Consider the following 19,546-nt stretch of genomic DNA (forward strand, 5'->3'; position numbering starts at 1 on the left):
TACAGATGTCCATATATTTGTGTGTGTGTGTGTGTGTGTGTGTGTGTGTGTGTGTGTGTGTGTGTGTGTGTGTGTGTGTGTGTGTGTGTGTGTGTGTGTGTGTGTATTATATATACACACACACACACACACACACACTTGCTGCAGTGACTACTGCTACTACTGAAAGAATGAGACACAAAGCTTTTGCATAGTAGAACACACAGTTTATTAGACACATCAGTACAGAAATGTCAGTAGTGTAGAAACATGAGTAGCTGCCCACTATAGGTTCTGATGCTGCCAAGGAACAGCACCAGGACCGTTAAAATACTGGCAGTAGTTGTCGCGGCAGGTCTTCGCATCATGGTTGTTTCTGCCATGTCCCACTGGTTGAAGGTCAGAAATTGCAGGATCGTTTGCACGCCATTCACCGAGCTCCACAGAGTCCACGAAGCCAGGCGGACAGTACGTAATTGCATCACGTCGACGAAGAAAGTTGTGAGGCGTGCAACAGGCCAAAACAACAGAGTCTATTGATTTAAGCTTGCTAATTGGCGTGTGAAAAATTCTGAAGCGGTTAGCCAGGACAGCGTGTCAGAAAACGTGCTGTGTGGGTGTGTGTGCACGAGACCCCTAAAATATCTGCCCATGCAAAAGCATATTATTTATATATTATATTATATTATATATAGTACAGACCAAAAGTTTGGACACACCTTCTCATTTAAAGATTTTTCTGTATTTTCATGACTATGAAAATTGTACATTCACACTGAAGGCATCAAAACTATGAATTAACACATGTGGAATTATATACTTAACAAAAAAGTGTGAAACAACTGAAAATATGTCTTATATTCTAGGTTCTTCAAAGTAGCCACCTTTTGCTTTGATGACTGCTTTGCACACTCTTGGCATTCTCTTGATGAGCTTCAAGAGGTAGTCACCGGAAATGGTTTTCACTTCACAGGTGTGCGCTGTCAGGTTTAATAAGTGGGATTTCTTGCCTTATAAATGGGGTTGGGACCATCAGTTGTGTTGTGCAGAAGTCAGGTGGATACACAGTTGATAGTCCTACTGAATAGAATTTTAGAATTTGTATTATGGCAAGAAAAAAGCAACTAAGTAAAGAAAAACGAGTGGCCATCATTACTTTAAGAAATGAAGGTCAGTCAGTCCGAAAAATTGGGAAAACTTTGAAAGTGTCCCCAAGTGCAGTTGCAAAAACAGTCAAGCGCTACAAAGAAACTGGCTCACATGAGGACCGCCCCAGGAAAGGAAGACCAAGAGTCACCTCTGCTTCTGAGGATAAGTTTATCCGAGTTACCAGCCTCAGAAATTGCAGGTTAACAGCAGCTCAGATTAGAGACCAGGTCAATGCCACACAGAGTTCTAGCAGCAGACGCATCTCTACAACAACTGTTAAGAGGAGACTTTGTGCAGCAGGCCTTCATGGTAAAATAGCTGCTAGGAAACCACTGCCAAGGACAGGCAACAAGCAGAAGAGACTTGTTTGGGCTAAAGAACACAAGGAATGGACATTAGACCAGTGAAAATCTGTACTCTGGTCTGATGAGTCCAAATTTGAGATCTTTGGTTCCAACCACCGTGTCTTTGTGCGACGCAGAAAAGGTGAACGGATGGACTCTACATGCCTGGTTCCCACCGTGAAGCATGGAGGAGGAGGTGTGATGGTGTGGGGGTGCGTTGCTGGTGACACTCTTGGGGATTTATTCAAAATTGAAGGCATACTGAACCAGCATGGCTACCACAGCATCTTGCAGCGGCATGCTATTCCATCCGGTTTGCGTTTAGTTGGACCATCATTTATTTTTCAACAGGACAATGACCCCAAACACACCTCCAGGCTGTGTAAGGGCTATTTGACCAAAAAGGAGAGTGATGGGGTGCTACGCCAGATGACCTGGCCTCCACAGTCACCAGACCTGAACCCAGTAGAGATGGTTTGGGGTGAGCTGGACCGCAGAGTGAAGGCAAAAGGGCCAATAAGTGCTAAGCATCTCTGGGAACTCCTTCAAGATTGTTGGAAGCCCATTTCCGGTGACTACCTCTTGAAGCTCATCAAGAGAATGCCAAGAGTGTGCAAAGCAGTCATCAAAGCAAAAGGTGGCTACTTTGAAGAACCTAGAATATAAGACATATTTTCAGTTGTTTCACACAGTATATAATTCCACATGTGTTAATTCATAGTTTTGATGCCTTCAGTGTGAATGTACAATTTTCATAGTCATGAAAATACAGAAAAATCTTTAAATGAGAAGGTGTGTCCAAACTTTTGGTCTGTACTAATATATATATATATATATATATATATATATATATATATATATATATATATATATATATATATATATATATATATATATATATATATATATATATATACACACACACACATACATACATACATACATATATATATATATACACACACACACAGATAGAAGCCAAGCCCTCCCTCCCTGAAGAGCAATGCTAACAGATAATTGGTAGATGTCCTATAAATGAATTAAAAATGGAAACTCATTTGAGACCCCAAACAATACCTACCTCACTAAAGATGTCTGATTTCTTCAAAGTGGAGTCACAGCCGGAGAACGCTGGTGGGATCAGAAAAACAAAGATGCAGTAGCGACCACCAATCGGGAACGAGGGGCACGGAAAAGTCCAATTTATGCACGACTACGTGTCTCAGTTCTGAATCGTTAACGAGGTCATTGATAAGGTGTCAAATACAGGGATGCACACTGCCCAGCGGGAGCGCAACAACTAAGGAAGCTTTGTAACGATCAGCGTTCTCACAGCAGGGGCCTGATCGTTGCTACCTGTCAGACATAACGAGATCACTAGCGATCTCGTTATGTGCGACAGGGCCTTTATTCTTCAAGCAGAAGATTGTATGATGGTGTCAAAGCTTTTGCCTAAAGTCCCCACAGCCCCTCCTCACATCTACTCAATCATCCTCCTCCAAAACCCAACTTCTCCACCATTACGGAAGATCAATTTTCCTCTTTACTCTCCAAGTCACACCTCACCACCTGTGACCTTGACCCAATCCCGTCCCATCTCATCCACAACCTTACCACCATCTTCATCCCAAACCTAACCCACCTCTTCAACCTGTCACTTACAACTGGTGGCATGTTTGAAGCATGAAGGGATGACTCGATCACACCAGTCCTCAAAAAGCCCTCCCTTGACCCATCCTCTGTGTCTAGCTATCGTCCCATATCACTTCTCCCCTATGCCTCAAAACTACTGGAACAACATGTCCATTTTTAACTGTCCTCCCACCTCTCCTCCTGCTCCCACTTTGACCGCCTACAATCTGGCTTCCGACCGCACCATTCTACTGAAACTGCCCTGACTAAAGTCACCAACGACCTAGTAACCGCCAAATCCAAGCGGCACTAATCTGTCCTCCTCCTGGACCTGTCATCTGCCTTCGACACAGCGAACCATTCCCTCTTACTACAGACTCATCTCTCGGCATCACAGACTCGGCCCAATCTTGGAACTCCTCATACCTAACAGAGAGGACCTTCAGTCTCCTACTCACACACACACCACCTCCTCATCATCTTGCCCCTATGTCGGTGTCCTCCAAGTTCCAGTTCTAGGGCCCCTGCTCTTCTCCATCTACACCCCGAGCCTGAGACAGCTCATAGTCTCACCTCTATGCTGATGACACACAGATCTACCTTTCTGGACCAGATATCTCCTCCCTACTAACCAAAATCCTACAAATGTCTGCCCGCTATTTCATCCTTCTCTGCTAGATTTCTAAAACTTAACATGGATAAAACAGAATTCATCATCTTTCCACCATCTCATTCATCCCCTCCCCCAATCTGACCCATCTATCAACATCAATGGCTATCCACTCTCCCCAGTCCCGCAAGCTCGCTGCCTTGGGGTCTTGGGGTAACCCTGGACTCTGATCTCTCCTTCAAACCACATATCCAAGCCCTTTCCACTTCCTGCCGACGCCAACTTAAAAATATCTCCCGGATCCGCACATTCCTCAACCACAAATCTGAAAAAACATTAGTGCACGCCCTCATCATCTCCCGCCTTGACTACTGCAACCTCCTGCTCTGTGTCCTCCCTTCCTATATATCCTAAACTCTGCTGCCCGACTAATCCACCTGCCCCCCACCCCCCCATGCTCTAGCTTCTCCTTTCTGCCAATCCCTTCCCTGGCTCCCTATTGCTCAGAGACTCCAGTTCAAAACCCTAACCATGGCATACAAAGCCATTCACAACCTGTCTCCTCCTTATATCTCTGACCTAGTCTCCCGGTACTTCCCTACACGCAACCTCAGATCCTCACAAGATCTCTTTCTCTACTCCCCTCTTCACACAATCGCATACAAGATTTCTCCCAGAGATATGGAAGGGGGGGGGGGGTGCACAGAACTCTCTACCCCAACATACCAGACTCTCGCCTACTGTGGAAACCTTCAAAAAGGAACCTGAAGACCCACCTCTTCCAACAAGCCTACAACCAGCAGTAACCACCGCCCCACCATACCGCTACATGACCAGCTCTATATTCACCCACTCCTTGTAGACTGAGCCCTCGCGGGCAAGGTCCTCGCTCCTCCTTTACCAGTCCCCACGTTTTGTTCAAGATTATTGTAATAGTTTTTGCTATGTATACCCTTTTTCACATGTAAAGCGCCATGGAATAAATGGTGCTATAATAAATAATGTCATTGTATAATTGTATAATCACAGGCAAATGTGAGGCAGATGACTGGGACATTTACAGACGTTTCTGCAGCCATTCTAACTCGGGTAAATATACGGTATGCCTGGTCTGTCTGACTACAGCATGTCCCGTTAGATCATACAACTATGCTCCTATAGCTCTCCTATTGTGTGCTGATGACATCAATGGTATCCACGCAGTCATTCAGAAGAAAAGACAAAATAACACGTGCAGACGGGGGGGGGGGGGGATGGGGCATTTTAGCACATTTCTGCCAACATTTTGCTCTCTCTATACTTGATGTTTTTCATTTTCAATGAAGAGAGGGATGTTAAAATAGAGCTTGCGTCAGCAATCAGGAAAACTCTGTACCAGAGACACCGGCGTCCTCCCCCACAATGATGTACTTCAGAGTTTCTTTCTTACAGAAGCTTATTAATTATACATTTCACAACCTCAGAACTGGATTTTAAAACGTGTATTCGCTCTTACTGCTCTGACTTATGTTCATCTGTGGGATAAGAATATTATAAGCTGTGAGCAATCAGGTGCTGACAAAACACTAGGGGTAACAACACCCCTTTACAATCATACTCAATCTTTTGCCCGTAAAAAAAAAAAAAAGCAGTTGCCCAAAGAAAGAGCTAAACGATAGTCAACTTAGCACATCTATTACACCAAGTTCAAAGTTATTCTGCAAATGCTATTTTTTCGCTTATGTTCTTAAGTGGTCAATGCAAATGAGTCAGTATAATGTTCAAATCATGAATTGTTAGAGTATTTTCAAACTTTATTGGACAAATCTTTCAATGATTAAGGTTTTTTTTTTTTTCAAAAAAACAACTCAAAATGCACTGTTAGGCTGCGTGCCCACTATGCGTTTTTTGCGGCGTAATTTCTGCCGAAAAAAAACGCTTGGTAATACATGCCCCATGTTCCCCAATGATAATCCGCATGTGCTGTGCACATGCTGCGGATTATCATTGCAGAAAAATATGCAGCATGTCCATTAATTTTGCGGACACACAGTGTAATTGCTGCCATTGACTTGCATTGAACCGCATAATATCCGTATAAGCACATTTGCACAAGCGGATATTATACGATTCTATGTGCAGATGGTAACCGGGTCTGGAGAAGAGGAGACTCTCATCCAGACTCAGGTACCAAGAATTTAAAATAAAAAATAAAAGATTATACTTACTTTCCGAAGTCCCCCGGTCTCCTTAGTGATGCATCAGGTCTGTTGTATGGGTCGCAGTGGTGTGAAAGGACCTGCCATGACGTCATTTAGTCATGCGACAGGTCACGCGACCGCCGACGTCCGTGGTCGCGTGACCTGTCGCATGACTAAATGACGTCATGGCAGGTCCTTTCACAACACCGCGACCCATACAACAGACCGGACGTGGCGGAGAAAACACCGGGGGCCATCAGAAGGCAAGTATAATCTTTATTTTTTATCATTCTTATTTCTTTATTTTTTAAACTATTACTTGGTTACACTGTATAAATCCATGCTGGTTGCATGGATTTATATAGTGTGACCAAGTTGTCAAGCACTTTCCAAGTGATGCTAAAATCGCTTGGAAAAGCGCTTGATAACCCGCATGCAGAAATGCATGCAAAAACACATGTAAAATCCGCATGCAAGCAGAAAAAATGTGCAGCATTTCTGCATCGTGGGCACTTAGCCTTACAAATTATTAAGCTCAGAGTTTCTAAATATTTTATAGGTTGTAAAGAACTGAAAATGGTCATTTGTTGAATTTGCAGCATTAAAAAGGTCACATTTACTGAAATCAAAAGTATCTTAACAGGCCAAGTTACATGTTAACATAGGACCCCTTCTTTTAGATCATCTTCACAATTCTGAACTGTCTCCCACCCTCCTAGATCTTTTGCTTGAGGATACTTCAAAGGTTCTCAATAGGGTTGAGGTGAGGGGAGGATGGTGGCCACCCATGAGTAATAACAGTACGACGATCACGCTTACTTTTTTTGTGAAATATCTAGTGTTTTTATACAGACTACAGGATAACGTAAAGGAGACAGTAAGTTGGGGAGTTGCGGCAGCTCCGTGGTGGTGAGGAATCAGCTGGGTCATTGAAGGTTTTAACTTTCAAGTTCCGTCTGAAAGTTCCAAATGTGGCAGATAAACCTGATGTGTTGGGGCACAGAATTCCAGAAGATGGGGGACACTATGGAGAAATCTCGGAGGTGATTGGGTGAGGAACGTTCGAGTGTGGAGAAGACAAGGAGGTCTTGGGAAGACCAGAGAGTACATATGTAGAAGAATCTGGAGATTAATACGGATAATAAAATATTAGGCAGAATGAGACAAAGATATTGAATGGTGATAAAAAAAAAAAAAAAAAAAAAAAAGGGGCACAGCAGAAAGCAATTGCTCATGAATCCCCAATGTAGCGATTCCCCTTCTAGATCCCGATTAAGGAAAACAAAAAAATAATAATGGATGTAGTGTCCTGTGACACTATAGTCTACAATAATAGAGGTTGCCCTCAAACATGTATAATAAGTAGAAAGTGGTGTAATTTGTCCTCGCCCAATCCTCAGGTGCAACCCTTACTGAAGCGCTGTCTTCTGGTCTGCAACAAATAGCGAAAGTTTGTTCTACATGCACGGTTATAAATAATGTGATCAATTGGAACGCTGACCTGCCTTTCCCGTTTTATCTTTATTTGATCTAGAGACTGACTTAACTGGGATGTACCGTTTCAGGTTACTCAATTCTTCAACAAGAAAAGTTAAGAAATAATCGTTTAGGAACAGGTGACAGCCAAATATGTTCCTAGAGAGTATCCAGAGGGTCTCCAATTGTAGAATATTTCAGTTAGACACATTATAAACTCTGGTTTACTAAATATAACACAAACCGCAGAAGCCCCGCATAGTATCTGAAAGCAATGAACTTGCGTGAAACTTTATTACATCATTTACTGGAATGTGTGACGCTCCGAGAGTGGATCCTGCGTTCAAGAAACAACTTGTTCAGTATCAATATTAGGATCAACTTACCCATAAAGGAGATTTCCCATAGAAGACATTTACAGCATATTACTAGGTGTAAGCCAGCAACACATGAATAGCCCATGACTGGTCTCAATGATCATAGGCCAAGTGAAAGCCACTGACTGCCCATGGTGGTCACATGCATTTGGTTGGAATGGCAAGACAGTCAGGGAGTTCAAAGACCAATACGACCACCAGACATAGGGAAACTGCCAGTGGAAAATTAATTTTATCGTTTTAAATGCACTCCCTGCTTTGCTTCCACTTATAAAAACACTATAAAAAGGGGAATTTGTCATCAGCTCCAACAGCTCAAAGACGCTGATGGTATATAGAGACGTGTAAAATACCCCAGATGATGGTGATGCCATGGGCATTGCACATGAAAGGGTCACATCCTGGACACTCATTAAGCCAAGGGTATTAAAACATGGATTTCTCAGTCATGCAACCTGCATGATCATCATCCCGAGGTACGCTTTCAGTGACACCCCTTCTCCACATAGAGATCACGGACTCATGATAAAACATGCCACCCAAAGCTTACGGTGAATTCAATTATTTCAGTAGTTTGTACAGAAAAGTAAAGCAAAAAGTTAAATTATCTTCTGTTTTAAGAGGAGTGAAGAAATGCTACCAAGGCTTCATTCAGACATTTTCACCTACGTGTCCCAGCCATGTATTTCACGGATAGAACAAGTACCCATTAGTCTATAGGGCTGTTCAAATATCTACCAAAAAAAAAAAAAAAAGTCCATTTTGGATTGATCTTGCCCATTCAAATCAATGAGCCGGAGAAGAAAAACAAAAAAAGGGACATTTAAATGAGGCCATTTGCCCAATATCTTAAAAATATTCCCAATCTAGGTTTCCATTTGAAATGATCTGATGTACCGCAGATTTACAAGAGCGAAGGAAACAAGAGGTACACTTTAGCATGACAGTCTATTCACTTTGCAAACAAACATCCCCCCCCCCCCCAATTTATTTTCTCATTCTTTCCAAATGCATGGCACCTTCTCTACAGAGCTAAAAAAAAGCCATATAGATTCAATTATCACTTTCTTTCGCTAAAGATGATTACACTGACCAGCCAGTGGAACTAAAGGACCGCCGTTCGGTAAATATCTCTTGGTCGGTGTTAGTTTCTTAGCTTGTTTACACAGGCAGAAAAAAAAAAATATAGATTTCACCCAATGAAAGAGCGCTTTACTCGTTCATCAGGTGATCGGCAGCCTGTTTACACTGAAAGATTATCTTAAGAACACACGTTCATGATAGTCTTTCAGTTTGTCATTTGGACCAACACACAAACGGACCACTGGACTATTCTCCATCTGCAAATTCTTCATGATCAGCAACTGGATCTTATCCAAAAAGTCCAGCATGTAATCACAAAAAGTCAGGTCGGCCAGAGAAGTGAAGACTATTCTTTCAAAGCATCTCGATGGACAATGCCACTAGATAATAATTACATTTCTGAAAAGTGACCAACTGATCCCTGCCGAGGCCTTTCGTCTGCTCAGGACTTTCATTGACGGGAAGCAGATCTGTTTAACATGAACTACAGCACCTGACAAAAACAAAAAAAAAAAAAAAAAATCCATCATGGCAGATTAACGGCACGGAAAGACAAAAGTTTACCGATTACTGTAGAAGTACCGTAAATGAAACACCATCTTCTACAGCCTCCATGGAATACTTCACTTTTTTTTTTTTTTTTTATATAAAGAAATTTGGGATTTTGTGGCAGATCTTAGGATAACCAGCAGCAAATTTGTCAAGGTGGATTTTGGCTTCCTTATTGAACTCAATAGGGAAAATGAACAATAGATGAGTAGCGGATCTGCACCAAAATTGGAAAGGTAGATTAAAACTCCCCATCCCAGGTTAATTTTAGTGAGTAGACCACCAAGATTTTTCCCACAACCGAGTGGATACAGTTAAATGAAAAAGTTTGGGCACCCCTATTAATCTTAAGCTTATTGTTTTATAAAAATTGGTATTTTTGCAACAGCTATTTCAGTTTGATATATGTAATAACTGTTGGACACAGTAATGTTTCGGCCTTGAAATGAGGTTTATTGTACTAACAGAAAATGTGCAATCTGCATTCAAACAAAATTTGACAGGTGCATAAGTATGGGCACCTCACCAGAAAAGTGACATTAATATGTAGCTTTTAATGAGTTCCTGGATGAAGGTATTTTTGACCATTCCTCTTTACAAAACAATTCCAGTTCAGTTAAGTTTGATGGTCGCCGAGCATGGACAGCCCTCTTCAAATGATCCCACACATGTTCAATGATATTCAGGTCTGGGGACTGGGATGGCCATTCCAGAACATTGTAATTGTTCCTCTGCATGAATGCCTGAGTAGATTTGGAGCGGTGTTTTGGATCATTGTCTTGCTGAAAGATCCATCCCCTGCGTAACTTCAACTTTATCACTGATTCTTGAACATTGTCAAGAATCTGCTGATACTGAGTGGAATCCATGCGTCCCTCAACTTTAACAAGATTCCCAGTGCCGGCATTGGCCACACAGCCCCAAAGCATGATGGAACCGCCACCAAATTTTACTGTGGGTAGCAAGTGTTTTTCTTGGAATGCTGTGTTTTTTGCCACCATGCATAACGCCTTTTTGTATGACCAAACAACTCAATCTTGGTTTCATCAGTCCACAGGACCTTCTTCCAAAAAGAAACTGGCTTCTCCAAATGTGCTTTTGCATACCTCAGCCGACTCTGTTTGTGGCGTGCTTGCAGAAACGGCTTTTTCGCATCACTCTCCCATACAGCTTCTCCTTGTGCAAAATGCGTTGTATAGTTGACCCATGCACAGTGACACCATCTGCAGCAAGTTGATGCTGCAGCTCTCTGAAGGTGGTCTGAGGATTGTCCTTGACTGATCTCACCATTCTTCTTCTCTGCCTTTCTGATGTTTTTCTTGGCCTGCCACTTCTGGCCTTAACAAGAACTGTCCCTGTGTTCTTCCATTTCCTTACTATGTTCCTCACAGTGGAAACTGACAGGTTAAATCTGAGACAGCCTTTTGTATCCTTCCCCTGAACAACTATGTTGAATAATCTTTGTTTTCAGATCATTTGACAGTTGTTTTGAGGAGCCCATGATGCCACTCTTCAGAGGAGATTCAAACAGGAGAACAACTTGCAAGTGGCCACTTTAAGTAGCTTTTCTCATGATTGCATACACCTGGCTATGAAGTTCAAAGCTCAATGAGATTACAAAACCAAAAAAAGTGCTTTAGTAGGTCAGTAAAAAGTAGGTAGGAGTATTTAAAACAAGAAAATGATAAGGGTGCCCATACTTATGCACCTGTCAAATTTTGTTTGAATGCAGATTGCACATTTTCTGTTAGTACAATAAACCTCATTTCAAGGCAGAAACATTACTGTGTCCAACAGTTATTACATATATCAAACTGAAATAGCTGTTGCAAAAACACCAATTTTTATAAAACATTAAGCTTAAGATTAATAGGGGCGCCCAAACTTTTTCATATAACTGTATATCATTTGGTAAAGTCGAATCTACTTTGCTGATATTGTAAAATGCTGCAGATTTTCCACCCAGAAAAACCACAGTATGCCCATCCCACTAAAAACATGCTTTTTATTTTTTTTTTTTTACTTTCAGCTTTAAACCAGCCATACCAAGATCACCTACTGCTCCGACTTCTAAATGTACCAATATATGAATAATGTTACAAATCTGGTGGAAAACCTCCTGATCTATAAACTATTTTCTGAACTTTGATAACCATCAGCTGCTTGATTACTGCGAAGAAAAAATATATATTAGTGATAACCCCCCTGATCATAGCAAAGATTGATCCGCAGAAAGTTGATGTGGAGTAAAGAAAATTCTGAGTATTTTCAACAGTATGAATAGTTTTACAATGTGAAAAAGTGGCCAGATGTGGTCCTCCATTGCTGATAAAAGTATTGTGAGCATATGGATCTAGAAGTACACCCAGCTATGAGCTGTCACAGACTGTGCCCATGTGTGAACTGCAGCTACTATTTACCATTATGCTTATGAAAGAAACTGAAATGAGCAATTATTTACACAGCGAGAAGTGTAACGTTACATCTACAGAAGTGACACAGCCCATGGCACCCTCCTCCTGCATGCCAGCCATCGCAGATCCTTCACCAGCGACCCAGGAGTAGAGTCTAGCACCCATTCAGGACCGAATCAGCGCAGGGTGATCAGAGCCTCTCCTGCCATAGGCTGTGTGCCCACGTAGCATTTTTCAAGCGTATATGCTGCGGAATTTCCGCAGCGTAAACGCTTGAAAAACGCATGTATATCCGCACCCCATGGTCCCCAATGGGATTCCGCAAGTTCTATGCACATGCTGCGGATTTTTCCGCAGCGTTTATGCCGCGTTCAAAAATCCGCAGCATGTCATTTAATTTTGCGTTTCCGCAAGCGGAATTGCCTTAGTCCAATGCATAAAAAACGCAAGGCAATTCCGCATGTGGAAAACGCGTGATAAACGCGCGAAAAATGCGCGATAAACGCGTGCGGAATTCCGCATGCGTTTTTCCGGGAGAGGACTTGCATTTATGCAGCAGAAATTTTCTGCTTCATAAATGCAACGTGGGCACATAGCCATAGGCACAACACAAAAGAATAGATCTTCTGCTTGTATACAGGACATATCACTGGTACCATTTTCCTCCTCTAAAACACCCAAGTAGCTCAGTTCTCACCGCTTCAGTTTTAAAGGATCCATGATGCATTTGCCAGATCTCTTATAATTAATCTGCATGCATTTTCTAACCGCGACGACTTTTGTTCCTAATTGAATACAATACCGAAGCACACTAACCCATTCTGACAGTCAAAAGAAGCACTCCCATTAGACTCCCACAGCAGATTGCACATGCATGGATGTGGCAGTTTTTATAACATCTCTATAAAAAAAAAAATAATAATAATAAAAAAAAAAAAAAAAAAAAAGTAGTTTTAAATGAGGTTGGTTCAGGGCCTATTCATATGATAAGTGATTCATTTCAGAATGACAAGGGGGGGGCAGCTCTGACAACTGCCACCCCCACCTATCACCTGTTTGCAGGTCGTGGAGTAGCTACATATTCTGGAGTTGCCAATCTTGGGTTCTGCAGAGCTCCTACAGAAGTGAATGGGAGCAGAGCTTCAGCACCAAGAACGTCACAGCACAGTGTCCAGAGCGGTATTCTTCCAGCTCCATACAGTGTGTATGCCCACCAGCCGCAGGACCTACAAACAGCTAATCGATGGGGGGGGGGGTTGGGGGGGCGCGATTGTCGACCCTCACCCATCTGATAGAGACTAGAGACCAGAACATGACAAGCCCATTGAAAAACACACTCCGTCTCATTTGAGGAGGCAATGTAAAGTGTCCGGCCAAACGCCGATCCAATGAGTAAGAGGAAATACTGCCCAAACCAGGTATATGGCTTTACGACTAAAGAAAATGGTGCCTAAAGCAAGATACTTATATGCATCTTTACACATTTGTTAACATCAACTTTACAATAGCAAACCCCCTTTAATATGGGCGAGTGATTAAGATGCATGTCATTTTTTATTCCTCTTTGTTGGGACTTGACTCCTTTTCCATTGCCTCACAAAATTGGGACTGGAACCAATGCTGAAGAGGGGAATAAAGAAAAGCTTTACAATGCTCTTCCTGGCTGAATCCGATCCAAGTCGTAAAAAGAGAAAAAAAAAAAAAAAAAAACACCAAACACTTCTACACGGTTTACTTGCCAAATGATTAAAATGTAACCGAGTTTTGTGAGAAGATGACAGCTGAGCAAACAGCCAGGACATGTGCTGGTTTTTTCATTTTATGTAATTAGCACACAGGGACTCTTAGGCTATGTTCACACGTCCAGTAATCATCCATTAGGACGGATCAAGCAGCAATACGTTGACAAAAATAAATAATTAAGGCAGACATAAAGGCTATATGATTTCTACTGGATCCGTTTTTTTGGTCAACATTGAAGTCATTGTAAAATGGATCCACTAAGCCATCTGTTTTTTCTCCCATTTGAAAAGGATCCGTTTTTTTTTTTTGCTTAATAGATCAGTTTAAGGCCTCTTTCACACAGTGTTTCCAGTATGAGTGGTGACAGTTTCCACATGTATCCGGAGACACTGACACACACAGACCCATTCAAATGAATGGGTCTGCACACGTCAGTGTGTTTCCACGGACCGTGTGCTCCACATGCTGACATGTCCGTTTTTTTTTTTTTTTACGGATGCACGGTCCTCAAATTGATCCACACGGATGACATCCATGTGTCATGTACCGATGCCAGGGAATCAGCGCTACAGTTAGCACTGTTACCAAGCGCCGGGTGCTCAACGCTGCCCTCATTATGGTTCCCTGCCGGCGTTGAGATCAGCACCAACGGGAACAATGATGTGTAGTAGTGTCTGCTCAGGCAGTGACCCTGTGTAAAAACAAGAATAAAATCTATATACTCACCTGTCCGGAGATGTCCCCCGCAGTAATCCTCTGACGCCGAGGAGAGGGAGCCGCTCCAGTGAGCGGCTCCGAAGCTTCCTCAGCGAGTGTCAGGACACTGCTCCCAAGCTCAGCTCCGGGGCCCGCTCGCTAGAGCGGCTCATTCTCCCCGATGTTAGCGGATTACAGCAGAGGACATCTCCGAACAGGTGAGTATATCGATTTTATTCTTACACGGGGACACTGCGGGAGCAGACACTACTACCCTCATCATTGTCCCTGCTGGTGCTGATCACAGTGCCAGCAGGGAACCATGATGAGGGAAGGGTTCAGCACCCGGCACTTCGGAACATCGCTAACTGTAGCGCTGATTCCCAGGCGCCAGTCCGTGTGATCCTAATACGGCACACTGTTGCCACACACGGACATCTCTGGTACCGGAAATATACGGACGTGTGAAACCGGCCTTAAATGAATGACTACTTGAAAGTTCACTAGTAGTGTACGTGAAATATTTAGTTTTCCATCTCCAGTAAGCAAAAAAAAACATGGATCCTTTTCAATGGGGAGAAAAACGGATTGCCATTTAAAGGATCCATTTTCCATAGACTTCAATGGAAAAAAAAAAAAAAAAAGGATCCAGTTTAAATCTGTTTTTTTTTTTCAGGCAGACAAAAAAAGTTGCGTCTGCATAACTTATCAACAGATTGCTGCTGATTAAAAGAGGATTATGGGATATGTGAACTTAGCCTTACACTACGGAATCAAACAGGAAAGTTTATTAACAAATTAGTTAAAATAGTGAATATACCAAGAGGACAAAAGCCAAGGAAATTAAAAGCTATATTACATAACCTATAACCAGATAAGGCACTGGTAAGCAACTAAACATTTAGGCCCCCGATCAGCAGTGTTCAATAGATGGGATCCAGGTCTGGAGACTTTCTCTGATCTCAGTGGAGGAGGAGAGAGGTGTACAGACCCACAGACCATCTACTGAGCACATCTGCACCTTGGTTTCAGCGATCAGGGGGGAATCTCAGGACATGGATTTCCACAAATACACTACTGAACAAGGGCTAGCAAATATTAAAAATTTATAGATAGCCAATAATCATTGCACAATGAGGGGCAGCACTGTGGCCCTGGGTATGTTCACCCCGTGTTTGCAGGAGCTTCTTCCACACTCCAAAGACATACTGATAGATGTTTGAAATTGTGAGCCCCAATGGGGACAGCAATGATTAAGTCTAAAGCGCTGCGGTATGTGATGGTGACATAAGCAAAGAACAACAACGATGAGGTTCCTAATAATATGGTCTGTTTTCCAATCTCTGCTTGCTGTCAGCACAATGCCAGCCAGACATGACGCCTCACAGCTGTGTGTATCTAGTCAGTATATATTATATACAGGCACTATAGTGTTCACTCCCACCCATCATATCCTCACACACTATGAACAGCGTCACAGGAAGCCATTTATGTGTTTTTTGGCTGTGGCAAGAAGCTGAAGTCCCCAGAGGTCATTTATATAGGTAGAGGACTGACAGGCCATGCTCTGATCACTGGTAAAACATGGCCAGCTACCCTCAATGGCTCATTTGGTTGGCACTTGTCCTCCGGACTGCCCCATACACATACATGCTCAGTATGCCGGAGCGTTCATGTGTCTGTCGGTGGCTCATCTCTATAAACAAAAAGATTGGCTGTTAAAATGTGACATGCCCGACCCTGCTCTCCCCAACATCATCCACTAGGAAAAGACGTGCAGGCCAATACACATGGTGTTTGGACAGATGACAGTACTGTAATGTGTTGGGGGGACTAATCCCCCAGTGAAGCCAGACAACCGATCAATCCACTGAGCTGGACGCCATCCCCCAGTCCTCTACTTGGTACCAGCCTGGCTGCGGGATGGTGCCACATACAATGAGAACCCAGCAGAGTCCTCCTGCCCGGTCAGGTAGTGACACATTGGGTTACCCTTTGGCTTGGAGTAATGGTGGACACACAGAAGTGGCTAAACCTGTATGACCAGCCAAATTCAGGAATCTGGTGGCCACGCAGCCAAAAAAAAGGTTACAGTAACAGGAGAGGACGGCTCGCACTTATGAGATGAATGAATAGAGGTGATGCGAATCGATTTGCACGTCCCCCATCTGTGGGGGCAGGATGGGAATACAGAGAGCTGACTCCTTCCAGACGGCATTGATTGCGCGGCCGGACACAGCGTCAATGTTGCGGTGAGACGCACACGTGACGTCATGCCAGGCCGGCTAATCAGAAGAAAAGCCGCTTATGTCGTCAGGTAAGAGGTGGCTCTCGGATCCCATCCAGAGGTGACGGTCGTCGCCGGTGGACCCCTCTAGATCCATAAACAGCAATTTCCTAAACATTTTAAGTAATGGAAACAGCATTCCACGCCCGCGACTCACAGAGTTACGAGGTCAGGGGGATACAAGACCCCACCTGCGCACTGCTATAACGGGCAGGTTATAACCTTGCTGAGTGCTTCCGCTGCAGGGAGACGGACAGTCGTCAGTGGGCTGCCAGTATGGGGGCGGCTGCCATCTTACCTGGGAGAGCTGCCTGGGGTTGGGACATCCGAACAGCGCGGAGCTGGAGCTGAAGCTGATGGCACCGCGGCGGCTCAGGACGTGCTTGGGGACCGGCCGGTCCAGGGGCAGCACCGGCAGCTGGTAACATACTTCCATTGAACAACTGCCTCAGGGCTGGGGGCAAATCACCAGGATAAAGGCGAGCAGAGGGGGCACAGGTGAGGCTGCGGGTCACACTGCGGCCTCCATCATCACCAGTCACTGCGGGGTCCTCACAGAGAAGAGCGCTGTGGCCCCTCCGGGCCCCTGGGGACAGTAGCCGGGCTCCCGGGAGCCGCCCGGGGCTGGCGCTGATGAGAGCTGGCGGGATGCGGGCAGCGGCGGTGTCTTCTCCTCCCTCCGTGCGGGCTCCGCATTCCCATCTTCCCCGCCGTGTCACCGCTGCATGTCCACGGCCGGAGGCGGGTGAGACACAGGCCGCGAAGGGGCCTCCCCGGGCTGTGGAGCGCCGGTGACTGCTTCCCCCGGAGCGGCTCACGGGCGCTGCGGCAATGCACCGGCTGCTCCTGCGGCGGAGGCTTTGTGTGCGCTCACAGTCAGCGGGCTGCCCACCTTCATCCCCCTCTGCCGGGGTCTCCTGCTCTCTCCCACATGCCGCAGCGGAGAAAAACCAGAGGGGAAAAGAGAAAGGAAAAACAAAAGGGGGAAAAAGAAACAAAAAACTCCCTCCGTCCCCGATGATCCCGCCTCTCAGCAGGTGCCCATACCGCCGGCTGCCGCGGCCACCGCACTACAGGCTGCCTTCCAGGGGCTTAAAGGACACTTGATGACATCATGGTCATGTGACCAGGCTCAACAGTGACGCCATCACAACCACGTGATCTCATGTAGGCGGGAGAATTGAATGGCCGAGAATAGCTATGTGAGGAGAAGGCTGCGCCGTGCGGTCCTGCAGCTGCGGCACACACTGACCACGTGATCCCTGCAGCCAATCAGCGGCCGTTATTGCTCTCCCTGCGGAGGAACCTCGGAACCGTAATGCTCGGTCCGAAACCTGCATTAATCCTGACTGTCCTGTTATGGAAGAATCTAATGTCTTTTCTAATACACTTTGATTAAAAAATCCTTACTGTTCCCTCCATCTGCTTTATTTTATTATTTCCTACTTCCGTTTTGATGACGCTTTGAGAATTCCCAGTGCATGCTGGGATAATCAAACAAGACTTCATCAGAGGACAGTCACTGCCACAGCTTCTGTGCCCCTCAGAGCCGTAACTACAACCGGGGCAGCCGGGGCACTGCCCTGGGGCCCCAACCACCCAAGGGGCCCCAACTGATGGTAAAAAATTGTATTTTAATACTTTAATTTCTCATAAAATACCCAGCTCCTATATTCCTGTCAGACAATGTCACCCGGAGGACAGGAGAGACTATCATTTCAATAATTTCCAGGAGCTCTGCCAGCTGTCAATGAATGGAATCTTGCACTGGCCTGGAGAGTCTCATAGCACAAGATTAGTAACAATATGTTAGTCTGGAGATCACAGAGAGTTGGCAAGGCCGGCACAGTGCACACTGACTAAGGCTATGTGCCCACGATGCAGAAATGAAGCAGAAAATTTCTGCAGCGTTTCTGCATGTTCTTGGCAGTCAAAAATGCTTGCGGATTTTACACGCGTTTTTGCAGCGTTTTTACATGCGGATTTGACTTGCGTTTTTCAAGTGCATTGGGACCTCAAATCCGCATGTAAAAACCCGTGTAGAATCCGCTTGCAGAAACGCACAAATAATAGACATGCTGCGGATTTTTCCGCAAGGAAAATCCGCTGCGGAAAATTCTACAGCATGGGCACAGAACATGCAGATTTTCATTGGGGATCATGGGGCACGGATTACCAAGCGTTTTCAAAGCGTTTCTGCAGCGGAAATTCCGCATCAAAAACGCATAGTGGGCACACAGCCTTACAAACTCTCAGCATCATTGAGAGGAGACAGTCTCAGCAGACACAAATATCTCTGTGACAAACTGTGAGAAGCCCTGCTATTTAATAAACATATACAGTTATTTGAAAATTGTGCAATATTTGGAATTATTCACCTTATTCATTTTCCAAACATATTTGACTCACCCCCTGGGCCGTGGGGCACCCGGAACCGGGCTTCTATGCGATGCTGGGGGTAGTAGTGGCAACCCGATCCCGTGGCTCAGGGTGGTCAGACCAAATTGTGGCAGTCTATTTATCAGTGTTTTGAATGTCCGACTACGCCACCCGTGGACCGCGGCCAGGGATGACCGCCGCTGCAAGGCAGACCGCTGAGGCTGGTGTTGGTGTGCAGCATAGGGATAGGATAACTCCCCACGGGAAGAGTGTAGCCTCAGGGCAGTGTAGGTGAATACTGGGGGTGATAGTGCAGGCCGCTATAGTAAGAATTCAGAGTCCGCTTCAAACAGTCCAGGGTCTTTATTGCAGATGTTATTACTGACCCAACAGGAGTACCGGTTAGGAGTGGGCCTGGGTATCTGAGAGCATTCGGACGAGCCCCACTGGTCAGGGTGAGTGTGTAGGCCTACCGTTCTCTCTATGCTCTTTCTGACTACCCCCCTCTTCGTGGTGTAATAGCCCACGTCCCTGAGCTGGCCGTGTACTTCTCGCCTGTATGGCTTGCGACTCGGGCCTTAGGTACCTTTTGCTTTCTCCTGCTGTACTGGTCCCTTTGTGTGGCGGAGCCTCCAGGCTTCTTAGGCC

General features: G+C 44.7%; 1 protein-coding gene across 4 annotated transcripts in view; it reads right to left on the reverse strand.

Annotated features, from left to right (window-relative positions):
• Window positions 1–17,661, reverse strand: part of PDE7A (phosphodiesterase 7A) — an 87,583-nt gene extending 69,922 nt beyond the window's left edge. The window contains exon 1 of one of the 4 annotated variants that reach the window (XM_073679369.1): window positions 16,818–17,661. In XM_073679369.1, the coding sequence (XP_073535470.1) occupies window positions 16,818–16,955 (138 nt within the window). In that variant the 5' untranslated portion in view covers window positions 16,956–17,661. The remainder of the gene's footprint in view (window positions 1–16,817) is intronic. The other 3 variants (XM_073679370.1, XM_073679373.1, XM_073679374.1) reach the window with 3 other exon arrangements.
• Between the last annotated feature and the right edge of the window lie 1,885 nt (window positions 17,662–19,546).

The sequence above is a fragment of the Phyllobates terribilis genome, unplaced genomic scaffold (assembly GCF_046119375.1).
Source record: "Phyllobates terribilis strain yellow unplaced genomic scaffold, ASM4611937v1 Scaffold_4__5_contigs__length_816908805, whole genome shotgun sequence".
In the NCBI taxonomy this organism is placed as follows: domain Eukaryota; kingdom Metazoa; phylum Chordata; class Amphibia; order Anura; family Dendrobatidae; genus Phyllobates; species Phyllobates terribilis.